This window comes from Chiloscyllium plagiosum, chromosome 23, assembly GCF_004010195.1.
Source record: "Chiloscyllium plagiosum isolate BGI_BamShark_2017 chromosome 23, ASM401019v2, whole genome shotgun sequence".
In the NCBI taxonomy this organism is placed as follows: domain Eukaryota; kingdom Metazoa; phylum Chordata; class Chondrichthyes; order Orectolobiformes; family Hemiscylliidae; genus Chiloscyllium; species Chiloscyllium plagiosum.
This window is the reverse complement of record NC_057732.1, coordinates 22,461,482-22,479,983: the sequence shown is the minus strand read 5'-3', so window position 1 is coordinate 22,479,983 and position 18,502 is coordinate 22,461,482. Positions and strand designations below refer to the sequence as shown.

General features: G+C 39.7%; 1 protein-coding gene across 1 annotated transcript in view; it reads right to left on the bottom strand.

The window, feature by feature from the left end:
• Positions 1-18,198, bottom strand: part of LOC122561696 (chemokine-like protein TAFA-5) — a 695,903-nt gene extending 677,705 nt beyond the window's left edge. Inside the window, exon 1 of the mRNA XM_043713713.1 lies at positions 18,056-18,198. Coding sequence (XP_043569648.1) covers positions 18,056-18,158 — 103 coding nt within the window. The 5' untranslated portion in view covers positions 18,159-18,198. The remainder of the gene's footprint in view (positions 1-18,055) is intronic.
• Positions 18,199-18,502: the final 304 nt, after the last annotated feature.

Here is an 18,502-nt window from a genome sequence, read left to right as displayed (position 1 = left end):
GGTAGCAGATTCAATAACCAGGGGCCATGAATTTAAGGTAAGGGGCAAGAGATTGAGAGAGGATTTAATGAAGATAACTTTTCACCCAGAGTGTGGTGGGTATCTGTACCTCTGCCTGAAAGAATGGTAAACAAGCAAAACATTTAAAAATTAACTGAATGATCACTTAAAGCCCCATAGCATACATAGCCATGGACGAACTACTGGAAAATGGGACAAGTGTAGATAGGTGATTAATAACTATCAGAGATAGAATGAGGCCCTTTGGCCCATTGTATGTAGGAAACCTCTGTAGTTCTATGATACGTGACCTTCTCCAGATCTCAAGAATAGGGAAAATATTATGAAGATATGGAACAACAAACTATTAGAACAGCCTTATGTACTAGGGTTAAAAATAATCTCTTGTAATAAGTGTAGAAAATATTGCAAAAATATATTATTGGCTCTTACTTCCCCAGTTCACCATTCCTACCTTTTTCTCAGTAGATCTTATTTGTACATTGCCTCCATCACATGTTTGCCCTGAATTTATACAGATACTATAGCACTCATCCTTCTGCCTAATCCTTCTCAATTAATTCTGTCATTTGCCTTCCTCTCCCAGTCAAAAGTGACAACTCCAGCACCTTCACTCTTTCCTTGCCAATAGCCATGCTCCAATTCTTTCTCCTTCATTAGCATCTATTGTTTCCACTCTTTCCCGAGTTTCTCCATTAATTTTCATCTTTCCGTCCCTAGCTATCCATTTCTTAATTTCCCTGTCCTGTAAATCCTCATTCTAATTCCTGTCCAAGCTCTGCTTTCCTACTAATTGAAATGATTCCCTCCACTGCATCATTCTGGCATGATCTGTTTTTGTGAAATTCCTATCTATGTTTGTAGCAGTATTGTGTTTCAAAGCATAGTGAATAGGTTTCTGCTGAGTATTGTCAGCAAACACAGACTTTGCCTTGAAGCATAGTTGTCATGTTTGTAAGATTTATTCTGATGCAATAATAAAAAATTATGTTTCTGTTTTGGTTCTGTTCGCCGAGCTGAAAGTTTTTGTTGCAAACGTTTCGTCCCCTGGCTAGGCGACATCATCAGTGATTGGGAGCCTCCTGCGAAGCGCTTCTTTGATGTTTCCTCCGGTGTTTATAGTGGTCTGTCCCTGCCGCTTTCGGCGAACAGAACCAAAACAACGAGCACCCGAGCTACAAATCTTCGCACAAACTTTGAATATTATGTTTCTACTCATGAACTGCATGTCTGTATACAATAAATGGATCAAGTATTTGCCCAGTGTGATTAACACTATTTTTTAATATTTACTTTTAGGTAGCAAAGTCACAGGGACATGCAAATGCAAGTTTCAAAAGGCAACCTTAGGACTATTTAGATGATGACTTCAAAATTCTAAATGCTTAATGAAACCTAAATTGAATTAATTTCAATATATCATTTATTCCTTTGCATTATATATCAATAATATGCAGTGGCACTGAATGTAAATAGCCTCAGTAGTTATCTGAAAAATTACCTTGTCACTTTTGAATTGATTTCAGTGTTTTTATTACAGTTGCTGGGAGTCAGTTATTTGTTCAAATATATTAAAAGAAACTTAAATAATAAATGATCTACTATGTATATCTCTTTTTTTAAATTCTTGGCCTCATTCATAATTTTCCCTCTATAACTATATCTCAAATACACAGTTACTCACCACCACTTTACCTCTTTCATGAATCTGTACAAACACATGTTCAGGAAATGGGAGCATTATTTTATTGGAAGATAATTATACTCAGAGTGAAGAGCAGCCTGCTGTAAGCAATTCCAGAAAAAAGCATCAACATCTTTCTTCACTGCTTATGCTGGAGAAACACATGTCAAGTCATCCATCAGAAGAAGCGCATGAACCTCTGACAGTTGAGCCAAAACAATACAAGGCATCCATACTATGGAGAATCACAATATTACAGACAGTTACCATCACCATCTACCAAAACTATTTTCTGGGTCAGTTTCAAGCTATTAAAAAACATATACTCCATGTCACAATGCATTCTGTAAATGGAAACAAAATTGGAGGACATGTCTGAAGGATAATTGCAAGAAAAGGGAACTGTTAATAGGATACTAGGACATATCTGTAACTTGTTGTTATGTTATTGTAACATTCAATCTCACATACATCACACATTAGGGGAACTGTATGAAAAATGTCTCAGCTTATGTATTTTTTTAAAAGACATTTCTCGTCTTCAAAATGCCTTCAACAGAAGGAGAGAAGCTTTGTTGGGATGCGATTATAACTGAAAATGTCTTTCAAAAAATATTCTTATAAGGAATAGTTTGAATTGAACACATAAACATTAAACAAACAATATATAATCTCTTGCTCCTTAATAATTTGCCAGTACTGATGCTTCTTTTGGATCAAGTAGGCAAACTTAGGCAAAATCATTCAAATTTTCTACTCCCAATAACCCAAACTGATGCCATTATTTCTGTGTCAGCCATGGTTCAGTTGGTAGCATTCTCTCTGGGTCACAAGGTTCCAGATAAAGTTTTACTCCACAGCATATGCACACAGATCAAGGCTGACACTTGAGTGCAATACTGAGGAATTGATGCATAGTCTAAGATACTGACTTTCAGATGAGTTATTAAACTGAGACCCATCTGCCAGCTTGGCTGGAGGCAAAGGATTCTCTGGCATTATTCCAAAGAAGAGTAGAGGTGTTTTTCCCATCCAAAGTTTATCTCTCAAATAAAATCAAAAACGCAAAGTATCATTGATCATCGTTAACACCTTGTTCTTTGTGTGAGTTGTTGTGTGGAATTTGGTTATGTTCCCTCCATTACAAAAGAGGATAAGGAAGTACTTCATTGACTATAATGTATTTTGAGATGGACAATGGTCATAAAAAGTGCTGCATAACTGCAACATATTTTGTAGTAGAATCAGCAAATTAAACATTTAATTGCTACATTATCAAAGATATATATTAACTATTATTTGAAAACAAGAATAATTGAGTAGACAAACTGAAAGGGTTAACATATGTTCAAAGTTTGGGTGAAGATTTGTAGCTCGGGTGCTCGTTGTTGTGGTTCTGTTCGCCGAGCTGGAAATTTCCAGTTCGGTTAACATATGTCTCTGAGTATTACTTTGGCTATAGCACAATTCAGTTTGTAACTATTTAACAAAACATTGGCATTTTTACATTCCTTGCTAACACGGAATTCCAGTTTTTCACTGGAAGTGAAGTGGAAATGCTGTCTACATGTGTAAATGAGGTTCCTGCTGTACTTCCAGTGAAATAAGGCAGTCAAAGCCTGAGCAATTCAAAGCAATTTCACCTTCTTTCTATGTTAGCTTTAGATCATTTCTCTATCACAGTTCTTCAGGTTTCTACTTAACATGTAATCCAGGCATCACAAACCTGACTTTGGGATAGTCCAAGAAGCATTAAGTTTCATTCGTGCCAAGTATCTCTATGTGACACCTGAATAAACCTGTTGAGCTTGTCCACAATTCAATTAGATCATGGATGAATTGTAATTCAGCACCCTTTATCTGGCTTAGTCTCATATTCCTCAAGAGACTGACCTAACAAGTATCTATCAATTTAAATCCTCAAGGTTCCAATTGTCTCAGCACTTAAAAATTTATGAAACACAGAATTTCAGAATTCCACAAATATGTCTGTAGCAACGTTTCCTTGATTGTTCATCTCAATGGCATTGAGGCTCTCTTGTTCTTCATTTTACTGACAGAGGAAATAGTTTCAATGTTTCCAGTCTGTCAAATCCTTTTCACTTTTCAAACACATGCACAAATGTATGTTTCTGTGATGGAGGAAAGAATCCTCTTTGAACAGTTTTGTGACCTGAACACAGATGGTTTAATCCTGCTGGTTACCATAATCACTTCTGCACAGTATAAAAGTTAGTTAACAATGGGATTTGAATTTAGGTTAGCCCATTGCAAATCTGAATGTTGCATTTATTTGGCATTGCAATCTCACTGGTGATTTTACATAGTAGCCATCAGCATGTTCAATTATTAGAAATCCGCAATCACAGAAGAGCCCGGCAATCTCACTGACAGCATTAGCATAAGTTGGTAACTCTCATGTTAATTATCCTAAACCTTCTGTAACTAATAAGAATCATTTATTAATCTACTTTACAGAAAACAACGTGATATGTTAAATGTGAATATAACAAGTGATTAAGTAGGTGATTGGGGTTAATTGATCAATTAATTGACTAGGTGGATATAAAGGGGGAGCAGCTGGGACTGAGAGGTGGAAAGAGCTGTAAGATTTAGTAGCTTCCTCCCAATGCTATTTTAATTTAATCCCACCCCCACCAAAAGACATTGTTTATTCTTTTCTTTCAAAAACTATTCAGAGATGATATTATTACACACCTCTGGAGCAGATGGGACTTAAACCCAGGTGTCTTCATCTAGGAGGAGGGACACTACCACTGAACCACAAGAGAACCTTCTTGAGAAGGCTTTGCATATAAATTATTCAATTGGAAACAGGCAATTTACTTGTGGTTAACAAATGTTTTGGTCATTGGAAAAGCACCGTTCAGTTGTATGTAAGAAATCATCTCGATAGGAATAAGTTGATTAGGGGTAGTCAACATGATTTTGTGAAGGCTAAGTTGTGGCTCACAAACCTTATTGAGTTCTTTGAGAAGGTGGCCAAACAGATGGATGAGGGTAAAGCAGTTGATGTGGTGTATATAGATTTCAGTAAGGCATTTCATAAGGTTCCTCATGGTAGGCTACTGCACAAAATACAGAGGCATTGGATTGAGGCTGATTCTAACAGTTTGGATTAGAAATTGGCTAGCTGAAAGAAGACAGAGGGTGGTGATTGATGGGAAATGTTCATCCCGGAGTTCAGTTACTAGCGGTGTACCGCAAAGATCTGTTTTGGGTCCACTGCTGTTTGTCATTTTTTATAAATGACCAGGATGAGGGCGTAGAAGGATGGGTTAGTAAATTTGCGGACAACATTAGGTTGATACAGTTGTGAATAATGCCGAAGGATGTTGCAGGTTACAGAGGGAGATAGGTAAGCCACAGAGCTGGGCTGAGAGGTGGCAAATGGAGTTTAATGCAGAAAAGTGTGAGGTGATTCACCTTGGAAGGAGTAACAGGAATGCAGAGTACTGGGCAAATGGTAAGATTCATAGTAGTGTAGATGAGCAGAGAGATCTCAATGTCCATATACATAAATCCCTCAAAGTTGCCATCCAGGTTGATAGGGCTGTTAAGAAGGCATACGGTGTGTTAACTTTTATTAGTAGAGGGGTCGAGTTTTGGAACCATGAGGTCATGCTGCAGCTGTACAAAACTCTAATGCAGCTTCACTTAGAGTATTGTGTGCAGTTCTGTTTACTGCATTGTAGGAAGGATGTGGAAGCTTTGGAAAGGGTTCAGAGGTGATTTACGAGCTTATTGCCTGGTATGGAGGAAAGGCCATATGAGAAAAGGTTAAGGGACTTGAGGCTGTTTTCATTAGAAACAAGAAGGTTGAGAGAGATGACTTAATTAAGGCATATAAGATAACCAGAGGGTTAGATAGGGGTGGATAGTAAGAGCCTGTTTCATAGGGTGGTGATGGCTAGCATGAGGGGGCATAGCTACAAATTGAAGGGTGATAGATCTAGGACAGGTATCAGAGGTAGTTTCTTTACTCAGAGAGTAGTAGGGGCATGGAATGCATTGCCTTCAACAGTTGTAGACTTGTCAACTTTACAGATATTTAAATGGTCATTGGATAGGCATGTGAATGAGAAAGAGTACTGTAGGTTGGATGGGCTTCAGTTTGGTTTCACAGGGCAGTGCAACATCGAGGCCCAAAGGGCCTGTACTGAGCCGTAATGTTCTATGTTCTATGTAACACTTCTGGATATTTTTAAAAAAGACTTGCTAGTATAGGGAGGTGGTAGTGTCATGGTGATATTACTGGGCTGGTATTCCAGAATCCCACTTACTGAAGCTGGCTCCAAATGCACCATGGCAGATTGTAAAATTGGAATTGATTAAAAATTTGTGAGACTGAGCAGTTTCAGGGGACTCTTGTTGGTGCAGCAGTACTGTCTCCATAACTGAGCCAGGAGACCTGGGGTTCAAATTCCACCTGCTCCAGAGCTGAGTAATAACACGTTAATTAGAACATGTTTTTAAAAATACATAGGACTGAGTGGTGTTCTTGGGGAGGAAGCATGTAGTATCTGCTAATGCTCTCAATGCCATTACAGAGAGGTGGGCACTGCGGAGGGTAGCCATGATGTGGAGGAGCCGGTGTTGAACTGGGGTGGGCAAGGTCAGATGGCACCAGGTTGTACCTGATGAAGGGTCAATACTCCAAAAACTTGTGATTTCAAATAAACCTGTTGGACTATAACCTGGTGTCATCTGACTTGTGACACTGCAGAGGGTAGAGTGCTTTATCTCCCCTTCCAATTCCATTTTGCCTCAACTCCTTATCTCTCCCTCACCTTTGATGGTCTGCATTTCCCTTCAAGGGCTTTGCATATAAAATAAATCATTTGGAAGACATGGGTGATATAGTGGTGGTGGTTATTCGTTAAAATTGCCACAGGTTACTTGATGGTGGGACAAGCTATCTGGTTGTTTATGATAGCACTTCCAGATATAAAAATAACACTAAGACTGAGTAGTTGGGGCTCTTGTGGTGCAGTAGTAACATCCTTACCTTTGAGCAAGGAGGCCTGGGTTCAGGTCCCACCTGCTACAGACATGTGTAATAACATGTTCAGTAGGAAAATATCTAAGACAGAGTAGTTCAGAACATATGACCTTGCAGAGATGACACAACGTCCACAAATAATCTTGATGCTTTCAGAGAAAACTGAGCACTGCAGAGATTACACTGCCTTATCTCCCTTTGAACTCCTTTTACTTTATCTCTCCCCCTTTCTCCCTACTTCTCTCTCATCTTTGACAGTAATGCATTGCCCTTAATGGGCTTTACACATAAATTCATGGAGTTCTGGATAATTTAGTTGTGTTGGATATTGGATGAAAAGTGCCATAGAGGATTTGGGTGGTGGGGAAAACAGCCATTTTGTTGTGTAATAATACCTCAGAACATTAAAAAAAAACTTAGACTGAGTAGTTGATGAACTCTAACAGGGATCTTGATTTTATTCTCAACAACTGGCTTGGATCAAAATTGACATGAATGAACATATTTGCACATAAAAGTATTTAGGATGATTAAAAACAAGAATCATTGCACATACATAGAATTAAATTCCAAGACACTTAGCAATCATTTGAAAGCTTACATACATTTTTAAATTTGGACAATACACAATTATATAATTAGATGACTGAAAAAGTGAGTACAAAAAGCCACACATTGCTAATTATATAATCTCAGGCAGCATTTTCTACCACAGTATTCCAATACACCTGGGATAATCATTTGTAACACTGAATGTAGAATTAAATTGTAACTGCTACAGTCCTGTATATATATAAAAAAAAGCCTGCCTACTGCTAACTGTCAATCTAGGCAGCATACATTTGGGAATAAATTCAGCTTTGTAGTCAGAGACATGAGAGTTTTAAAAAGCTTAATTTTGAAATGGTAACTTTGCCATGATTGATTACTCTTAACACATATGGCAATCTAGATTCTTTTTTTCAATTAAGAAAAGAGCTGGCTTTAATAATATTAACAATCTTACATTTCTGTATTTCTTGACAACTCTTGTCCATTATGTTGTTTTGTCGACAAATGATGGAAATCTTCTGTGTAGTTCTGTCATTTGTAATGAATAGAGGCATTTTGATGCCATCAATGGTGAAGGGTGTCTCAACATGCAACAGGTTACTGCAAGCAGTTTTTATAATAAATAAGGCCTCAAGAATTAGTAATTCAATGTGAATGTATGACTTAAAGTGGGGATTGAATTACTTCTGCATATCTTGATCCAGTTATTGCTTCCTTAACCTTCTTTCACCTGAAGATTACAATCAATCTTCATTCCACATAAGAGAGAAATTCATAACAATAACACACACCTACTCAACATAAACAAGGGAGCGTAATTGGAGAAAGGAAGCTCTAAGTATAATGCTTTTTATCTGTTAACATAAAAATCAAACCAGAACTCATGCTGCCTAACAATTCTACTGATCAGCCCACATAGAACCTCTGGAAAAAAACATCATTTGAAGCTAATGCCACAAATACAGATCGAAAGAAGCCAAACTGATTTAATTCCCCACTAACTTTTTAGCCAGTATGATACAATCCTGAATTACTAATTTTCTGTGCATTCAGAATTGTCCAGAAATACTACATAGTCATTTGCTTTTCATTAGGAATATATAGTGCTATAAAAGCAGCATCATACCTTTGTTGGATTAATCTAACAAATATTTCAGGATTTAATCTTAATGCAGCACATTTCATATTATGGGAATATCAAACAAAGAACTGTGGTTACTATAGATCTAAAACAATACCAGAATGTGCTGGAGACTCAACCTGTCTGGCAGCATCCGTGAATAGAAAAACAGAGAACAAAAATACTGTTTTTTTTCATATTGTGCTTTTTTTTTGCTATGTAAATGTGAAACCTCAACTTAAATATGACAGTAAAAAGATTTGAGGAAGCATTTATACAATATATCTGCTTATTTAATGCCCAAAATTTAGACTCTGCTTTTCAACATTGTCGGTAGGTAGTAGTATTTATTAAAGCATAAATTGGCCCAATAATACCTATCATATGTACATTAGTGATACACAATTACTTTTTCCCCTATTTTTTTTCTGGGTAGTAATTACTGCCACGATGGTTATCTACCCAAGAAAGAAAATTGTAAATGCCTGTGTAGTTATGAGAAGTAGTTACGCTATTAATCAGAACTGCATGTAATTAAAGAATCATCCAGAAGAAAAATCACCATCCATCAATAAAAGCAACAATTTCTGTGGTTACTACTACCACTAGCTATGTCTACATGGCAATATAAATGCTATTGTTGAATATATCTTGATCATGCACATTTTAATAAGTCAACTTCTCAGACAGAATTAACCCAACTAATCACTCTCAGTTGTCCTTTTATACATGTTCAACCAAATGGAATGAATTAAAAACTAATCACATATAAAAGCACAGAATAAATAAACATGGGTTTTCAGCTTGAATAGTTCTGTAAAGTCACCAAAGAATATGTGGTGAAATAACTTCACATTGTTGTGAAAAAGGTGTCAAGTGCACCTGCAATGTTAGCATCAATTATTTCATAAATGCTGTTCAAGCTGAATTAATGATAAATTAGTTACAAAGTAAGATTCTTAATGTTATATTAAAAGACACTTAGTACAGAATATGTCAGGCAACAATTAAAATACAATTTTCTAACTCACAGGATTTATGTTTGCCATAGCTGTTGTATGATAAATAGTTTCTAATTTATGTCTGTTTTGATTTATACATTTCATTTTCGCCCTGATTATAAAATCTCTAATTAAGCAATTCACCATTCATGAATGGTATAACTAGAATAAAAAACCTGCTTCAGGTAAGAGTCAACACTGCTCCTAAGCAAACAGGGAAATTAATGTTTTTCTCCAATCTGCCTTTTCAGAACACAACTCTTAACTTGGTCATTCGGAGCTAGGGGTAGCCTTAATTAACTGAGATATTCACCCATTGGTCTTTGAGTGAAATTTACACATTGTTACTGCAAATGCACATCACACCATTGGATTGATGTTCCATATGCTACTGTACAAATATGTCTACAGTTCATTACATATTTCAGTCAACAGAACAAATAATATGACTGTGGAATCCAGCATTGGATGTCTTATGTATTCATTGCCTTTTCCTTATTTTCTGACGTAATTTTCTGCCTTAGGTTATAACCACACTCTGGGTGAGGTTCCTCAATTTAATACGGTTCTGGACATGATATTCCAATTTGTTAAGCTCCAATTTAACCAGGCTTTATCGAGGTAACAAAGAGTGAGTTGATTAACTCATATTGCAAGAGGAAATAGTAATGCAACATGCATCCACAAAGATTAGAAATGAGGTGAGTCCAAAAAAGATAGAAGTTAATTTGAAAGATATACTGATCATTCTCTGAATTGTTTTAGAAGATCTGATGGTTAAATGTTGTGACTGTTGCAGTCAAGGTTACCAGTAGCATTCACATTGGTAAGTGAACAGCCAGTTTCATGATCGTAAGTTTTGCAGTTTGTTGGAGATTCATAATTCTGATTCCTTTGAATTCCAATGTCCAGGTGAAAGAGTACATTTGTTGTTCTATTTCCCTCTTGTCTGTCTGCTAGTTAACTGACTTTGAGCATTCAGAATAAGTGAAAGTCTCTATCTGCATCGCAGAAGTGAAGAAAGGTTAGATCTTCTATTGTAACCTTCACAGCAGCATACTCTTACTTATTCCAGGCCATTACACGCTGAGAGTACTCAGTCCCACTAACACTCTTCAGTACAATTGTAACTGTATTTTTAACCTCTGTCCTTGTGTACTCTTCACAAAATTGCAAAATGTGTCCCCAGAGATGGCTTGCTATTTAGCAATGGTTGTCAGCCACTTATTAGCTTTGTAGTCACAAGAAATCATAATCCGGTGTGTTTTGACTTGCCTCTTCGGCCATTGAAGTTGTTGTCTGGAGATCCATTTGAATTCATGTGTGTGGTATCCATAGGTTTGTCTTACTAGACAGTCATGTAATTTACACATGCTGCCATTTTTGGCTGTATCGGGCCTCTTATAAAAAGATTCTTTTAGAATTACAAATTTTAAATATCCACAGTACTTTGGGGTTCTGATCCATGACACAATATGTTAGAATGAAGCTTTCACCGAATAATGAGAAGGTGACAACCACACAAACATAAAAGAAAAGCAAAGAACTGCAGATACTGCAAATCTGAAACAAAAACTGTTAGTGCTGGAGAATCTCAGCAGGTTAGCAATATCTGTGGAGAGAAACGCAGAGTAAACATTTTGAGTCCAATGACGTTTCGTCAAATGTTTTGACATTAACTTTGAACCTGACCTGCTGGGCTTCTCCAGCACTTTCAGCTTCTCTTTCACTAGCCAATCATATGCTGATTAGATTTTAGATTAGATTCCCTACAGTGTGAAAAATGGCCCTTCAGCCCAAGCACTCCACACCGACCCTCGGAAGAGTAACCCACCCAGACTCATTTGCCTCTGACTAATGTACCTAACACTATGGGCAATTTAGCATGACCAATTCACCTGACCTGCACATCTTTGGACTGTGAGAGGAAACCGGAGCACCCAGAGGAAACCCACAATGCAGGAACATTTTAAATGGTGAGGGAAATTTAGATGTAAATAGGAATCAAGGGATACTAAGTGAATCAGGGTTTAGTTTGATTACTTTTTTGTAATCCATTCTTGAGCATGGACACCACTGGTTGGGACAACATTTATTACTCAGCACCAGTTGCCCTTAAGGTGATGGTGAATCCCTCCCAGAACTACTGCAATCTATTTGCTGTAGGTAGATCCACGATGCCATTAGGGATGGAGTTCTCCAATTTTGACCCTACACACAAGAACAATGATATATTTCGAAATCAAGATCATGTGTGACTTGAAGGGAAATTTGCAGATGGTGGTGGCTTAATGAATCTGCTGCCCTTGTCCTTTTAGGTGATAATGGTCATAGATTTGGATGGTGCTGTCTGAAGAGCCTTGGAGAATTTCTGTAGGTAGTACACATTGCTGCTACTGAGCATCAGTGGTGGAGGGAGTAAATATTTGTGTAAGTGTTGCCAATCAATCAGACTGTTTTGTCCTAGTTGATATCAAGTTTCTTGAATGTTCTTGGACTGCACTCATCCAAGTAAATGTGGAGCCTGCCATCACGTTCTTGATTAATGCCTTATAAATCATGGGCAAATTTTTGGAGGTAAGTTATCACTGAAGATTTCTAACTTCTGAACTGCTCTTGTAGTCACAGTACTTATTTGGTTAGTCCAGTTCAGTTTCTGCTCATTGGTAACCTCCAAGATGTTGATAATGGGAGATTCAGTGGTGGTAATGCCATTGATTGTCAAGGGCCCATGGTTAGATTCACTCTTGTTTGAAATTGCCTGACACTTGAGTGGCATTTTTTTGTATTCATTCTTAGAATATGAGTATCACAGGCTGGCCAGAACGTATCGCCCATCTCTTGTTGGTAGTGAGCTGCCTTCTTGAACCACTGCAGTCCACCTGTGGGTCAATGCCGTTTGGCAAGGAATTTCAGGACCTTGACCCAGCGGCAGTGGAGGAATAGTGATATATTTCCAAGTCAGGATGGTGAGTGGCTTGGAGGGGAACTTAGAGGTGGTAGTATACCCATGTAAAATTAATCTTATTTACCACGTGTAAGCCTAAACCTGGATATTTGGACATGGACTGCTTCAGTAACTGTTGAACATTGTGCAGTCATCAGCAACTTCGCTACTTCTGTCCTTATGATAAAGGGAGACAGAACAAGAAAATCAGCCACTACCATACTGAATGGCACAGCAGACCAAATGGGTTAAATGAATCCTCCTACTCCAATTTCTTATTTTGTATGTTTTGTTAATCGTATTTTACATAACTTCTATCATCATTTATGAGTGGCAACCTAATTGTTAGTCAACTATAGCATTTAACTTTATTTCCTTAATAAGTTTAATATTCCTGAGATTTAACATTGATTCCTCGAATAGTCAACACTGTTTCAATTAATTATTAAATGCATTAATCTGTAGAGAGCTGCACAGGACCAACTGATATTTTGAAATTGTATCTAAGGCATTGATCAGTGTCTTGACAAATTGTGCTGCAAACCATATAACACCATTGCATTAGTGGATAGCACATTAAAGGGTATTATTTTGAGGTGAAATTGAGCATTTTGTTGCAGCTGAGAAAATGAGAATTTATAACAAAGACTTACATTTATGTAATGCCTTTTGTGTCCTCTAGACATCCAAAATACTTTATATCAATGCAGTATTTTTGAAGCATAGATTTGCTTGTAACATAGGAAATGCAGCGGCCAGTTTGTGCATGGCAAACTCCTACAATCAGCAATAGAGTGATTACTTAATATGCTTTGTTTGAGATGATGTTTATTGATAAATAAATATTGGCCAGTACACTGTGTGACCTGCTTGCACTTCTTTAGAATAATGCCACAAGACCTTTTATATCAACTGGGAAGCATCTCAGAGCCTCAGTGTGATGTTTGTGTAAAAATATCTTTGACAGTGTTGCACTCCAGCAGTACTATACTAGAATTTTAGCCTTGATGCTGGTGTTAAGCTTCTGCAGTAGAATTTAAACTCACAACTGTCTGACTTGGAGGTAATACTGCTGCCAATGGAGGCTGGGCAAGCATTTGCATTTAGTGGTACTAATTATGAGATGCTGATAATGGGCAAATAATTTAGAAATGTTTCATTTTCGTATACCAACTTCCAAGTTTAAACATTTAATGAAGCTTTTGATGCAAGCGAACCCATGCTCACAATGTTATTTTTACAGAATTAATTAGGAAAATACATTATTCAAACTTCCAGATACCTTGATTCCTGTTTATAGCACCAAGAATGGCAAGGAAAGCATAATAAAACTATCACTGTCTCCTACTTTTCCAAGAAATGGGGTCAGGCTACAAATAACGATTTGGAGCAGGATAGATTTTGCTAGCCCTCTGAAGATGGGCTGAGAGGCCTGTTAAACTGACAGAAATGGGAGACGTTCTCTGACTGACATGTGGATACTTCCTATCCCTGCTGCCATTTAGCCAGAGTCTCATCGTGTGGTTAGACAACTGCAAAACCATGGCAGCAATCAAGCTCCCAGTGGCTTCCCTCAGATGGCATGCCAATTCTTTCATGGTCACTGGTGTAGAGTGGCCTTTGAGGCAGCTAGGGCTGCCCCTGTGGCTGGCTGGGTGAGTGGGTGGTTCACCCTTTGATCACTGGCACCCGTCGATACAGAAACTTCACTTGAGCTTCGAGGGCACCTCAACATAGGGATGCTAGCTTATCTTCTGGGCAGATTCACAGACTGCCACCTTTGTTGATAAAACCAGGCCAAGAATCCCACTAGTTTTCAGTCCTGCCAGCAGAAAAATGTTGGAATTGAGAAATGTTCATATATTTCACGACTTTGAAGTCTAATTTGTTCAATAAAATACATTTTTATTCTGCTGAATTGTACATAGTTTATTTTAAAAGAAAGAGTTCCAGAAATAAAATTGTAATGCGGGCAACTGGGAGCAGCAATTTTTCCAGACCAATATATACAGCCTGTTAAGTGTTACATACATCACTGTCAGAAGGAGGTATTCTAAAAAGCCCGGTTTACACTGTAGTGATGTTAATTGACAGAAACAGATATTTAGTGAGGGATAAGCACATATGTGCTTTCTGAAACACTGCATTAATACCATAATATGGTTTTATGGGCAAAAGGTATTATTGTATAACAGGGTGCTCTGAGGTGGAAAATGCACTGACACAGCCATTGCATGTAAACACACTGTGTGTTTGTTGTTAAAGCAGATTAAACTAATTACACTGGGGATAAACAACTTGGCTGATGTCATAAATTCTGGGATTCAACCTTGAACAGTGTACATAGGAATCCGAATCACAGTGTTAACAGTCTTTAACATAATTAGTTTCTGTTTTGTTGACAATATTTAGATGTTAAAGCTTTTTTTAAAAAAAGAAAATCACCTGTGCAATAATAGCTGTGATGCCTATGTAATTTGATAGAAATGAGGATTGTTTCAAAACATGAAGATGTTCTTTTTCAGAGTTATGATGAGGAAAGGTGACTAGATGAGAGGTTTTAATGAAACAAATGTTCAGTTGTACAAGTGCATATGGGCAAACCATTTTATCACTAAACTAGGAACTGAAATGTTCTATGTATTTGTTTAGAACAGCAACAACTCAGAATTAATGCCATTCATATAACTTGCTACCCTACTTCAGCTGCATTTGTAAATTGACTATTTGCAATTAATTAGGGAGCATCATCTGGTAGATAGGCAAATGAACACTGCAAACTAAAATTAAAATAAAAATTAATGCAACTGCCATTTTATTCTATTTATACATCATTGCATTGTACAGGTTAACATACAAAAAGGATATTTTCATTTTGGTTTAAGTGCCTCATTGTGAATACATCTGATCTACCCGAAATATCCTGCATTAATCTGGTCAAGGCGCTGTTGTTTTTTACTGATTTTTACAGAGAGCTGGAATTTTCAGCTCACAGGAACAGGGCTGGATGGAAGCTTTCCTTTATGCTCCTTTTTTTTATTTTCCTGGTCTGAATTCAGCCACTTGAATATTATCATTTTAAACCTGCATTGTGTCCCTATAGCAACAGAAAAAGGTGCACTTTTAAATCCAGCCATTGGAAGGCACCAACGACTCCTTCGTTTGTGGAGGATATCTGGCTTTTGGAACCAGTGTGAAGCATTCAGGCTGGCGTGTTCATTACCAAACAGTGGGCAATGGATGTCCATGTCAGATATGCTCCAGAATGTTGTTATTCTGCTGCAAGACCAGGTATCCGGCAATTACAAAGCAATCTTCACTTCTGCTTCCACGCCCGCCGTCTCTTGTGCTAACCATTTCCCTCTTGTCCCCAGCCTGCAGTGCATTCTCAAGTGTCATTGAATTTTGCCGGCAGCTGGGGGCGGGAGAGAGGAGGCATCCCAAATAAATAAACAGGCTCCTTTCTCCTGACTTTGGATGTTGGTCCGGGGCTGGGCTGCTGGGCGGTCTCGGCGTTTCAGCGCCTTTCTGTTTTGTTAGAGCCAGTCTGCACATGCAGATATTTCAGGGGCCATTAAGGAGGATGTTAACTTATTTTCTTTCATTATTGCTTCGCAACCCACTGATGGAATTAACTGAATTTAAATATTGACTCGAGTATTGCAGATATGAAAATAAACGACAGTGACATTTAATCGGAGGAGACAGACTGGAGACTGGGAGATCTCCCTGTGGTGGATTGAAAGACAGAGCAATTGTTCCGTATTTCCTCTGATTAAATTATTATTCATATCAAAGGCGAGTGGAAGCTGGTGTGTCGCCTGTTACGACTTCAGGGAAGATTTATGGGTGATTGTAAAGAGAGTATTTGAAACGCTGTGACCCACAGTTAAAAGAAAACTACCCCGCTTCACCCTCTCACAGTCAAATCCGAGCTGCATACTCCACAGGTAAACATTGATCATTAAATCCTGCTCAGCAGTTTTAACTGTTTCCTACCGCGCAAGGGGACTTCACCACCCCGCACCCCACAAACAAATAAACGTCAGCCAGTTGCCTGTTCACTTTCTCTCAAGCAACTTCGCTGTGGGCTAGAAACCGAGAGATTACAAGCCGGCTCCCCGTTTATCACCATCCAGGAGCTGCCCGGTTTCAGGTTCACTGATTTGCATCATTCTGCATCCTCTTACATGCTTCCAGTCTCCTGACTTGGGGAGGACAAAAAGTTAACTACAAATGGACACAGAGAGTGGCCGCACGACCGGCCCTGTTTTTCTTCCCTGGAATTCAATATTGGCCAACTGTTCACATTCTGATTGGGGCCAGACACCAATACCTTTCCTGCTCAGGGTAAAGCTGTTGCTAAGATTGGGTTAAAACACCGGGAGATTCTGCAATCTTTACAAAAGATAGACCGTCATTTCTGGTCAGCGGTGTGGTCCTTATTACCACACACACACACACTGAGATGTGGTTCATTGCAGGACGCGCCTACAGGTTTCCTTTCTCCATCAAGCGGCTGATTTCACCCTCTCGAAGCCGGAGATTGTCCGCACTGCGTGCTAAAAGCGTCTGCATTCACTGTGAGGAATTCACAGTCGGAAGAACTGGCTGGAATGAAGTGGAAAGATGCTTCCAATCTCTCTGAGCTCTGACTGAGGGGTGACTGTAGCCAAATGAAAGAAACTGGAACCGAAACGCCGCGGGATGACAGACACAGACCGGGTTCTGGATTCGTGGTGCTGGAAGAGCACAGCAGTTCAGGCAGCACCCAAGGAGCTTCGAAATCACAGACCGGGGTCCAGTTAGAGAGAGAGAGAGAACCCAGTTTATTGACTCCCTCCGCCCCGGGCGCCTTCACTAGGCACACACACACACACACAGCAAATAAAAAGGCAGCACTCTCGGCCTGGGTTACCATGTCAGTCGTGTGCCGGGGAAAAGTTCCGCTTAGCTCAGGCAGATGTTTGCATTCAAGAACATCTTTTGACAAATACCATGTCCACTAGATTTTAAGCATGAAAGCTGGCGTTGCTTAAAAGAAGCGATTGCAAAGGCGGGAGGGAGAGCAGGAAGCTTCACATGGGAGTCAGAGACAACCTCACCAGAGCGGCTCATTGCTGTGTTGGGATAGTATTGGGATGTGAACTCATGCACTTGCCGAGGAGGAGGCGCGGGGGGGGGGGGGGGGGGGATCAGGGTAACTTTTCCACTCCAGTACAGCACTTGCTGACTCCCTGACAGAGGGAATGGGATAAAGGTGAGGAAGCGGCAGCCGGGGGAGCCCTGGAGACTGGGTTTTGTTGCCATTCTCTGCAACACTCAACCAGAGCGACATGTCCAAGTCAACTCGTCTCGACAAACCTCCGGGAAAGCGGAACGTTTGAGGATCGCTCGGGGTCGGAGATGGAAGCGAGATGCTGTTCCAGACTGCAATCCCACCGGCTCACCCACCCCGAAACTCCGCCACAGTTGAGCGAGTTTGCGAGCCGGAGTCGCGATCGGACAGACATTGGGACACTTTACCAACACCTGGCCGCCTGGTTCTTGGGGGCGAATCTCTCTTCCCTCCCTTCCCACCCCATCAGCCACCCACCATCCCCAAGCACAAGGTAGATTTCATCGTCAGTACTCAACATCAAGCCAACCGAGCGATGCAGCCGAGTTCACCGTTTCAGAGAGAGAACAGAAATGAAGCGGTACTCACTGCAGTAGGCGATGAGGAAGCTAACCAGGATGATGACTGCCCAGAAAGTTGAGGGCACGCTTGGCCATGTGTTGGCATCCTTGCGGGGGTTTGCTGGAGCCATGGGGGTGGGGGTGGGGAGAGGGGTTGAGGGAAGTGGGGAGAGAAGGTGTAATAATCCCGACCATTTTCCCTGCCGACTCCCACGAACAGATTCCCCACTTCCCGGCTCGAGTTCCTTGCTCCGAACGGGGGAGGGGAGCACGGTGTCCTTTTAGAAGAGAGAGCGCTGACGGGCGACACTTTCCCCCGAGACTACTTCATTGGGCGGGGATTCGGATCCCTCGCTGGCGACTCCGGATGGGCCAGAGAGCGGGAGAGAGAGAGAGAGAGGACGCCTCAGGAGTTAGCTACAAGCAGCTCAAGGTGTTCTCGATGGGTGACACTTTTTCCTTCAGACGGAAACCT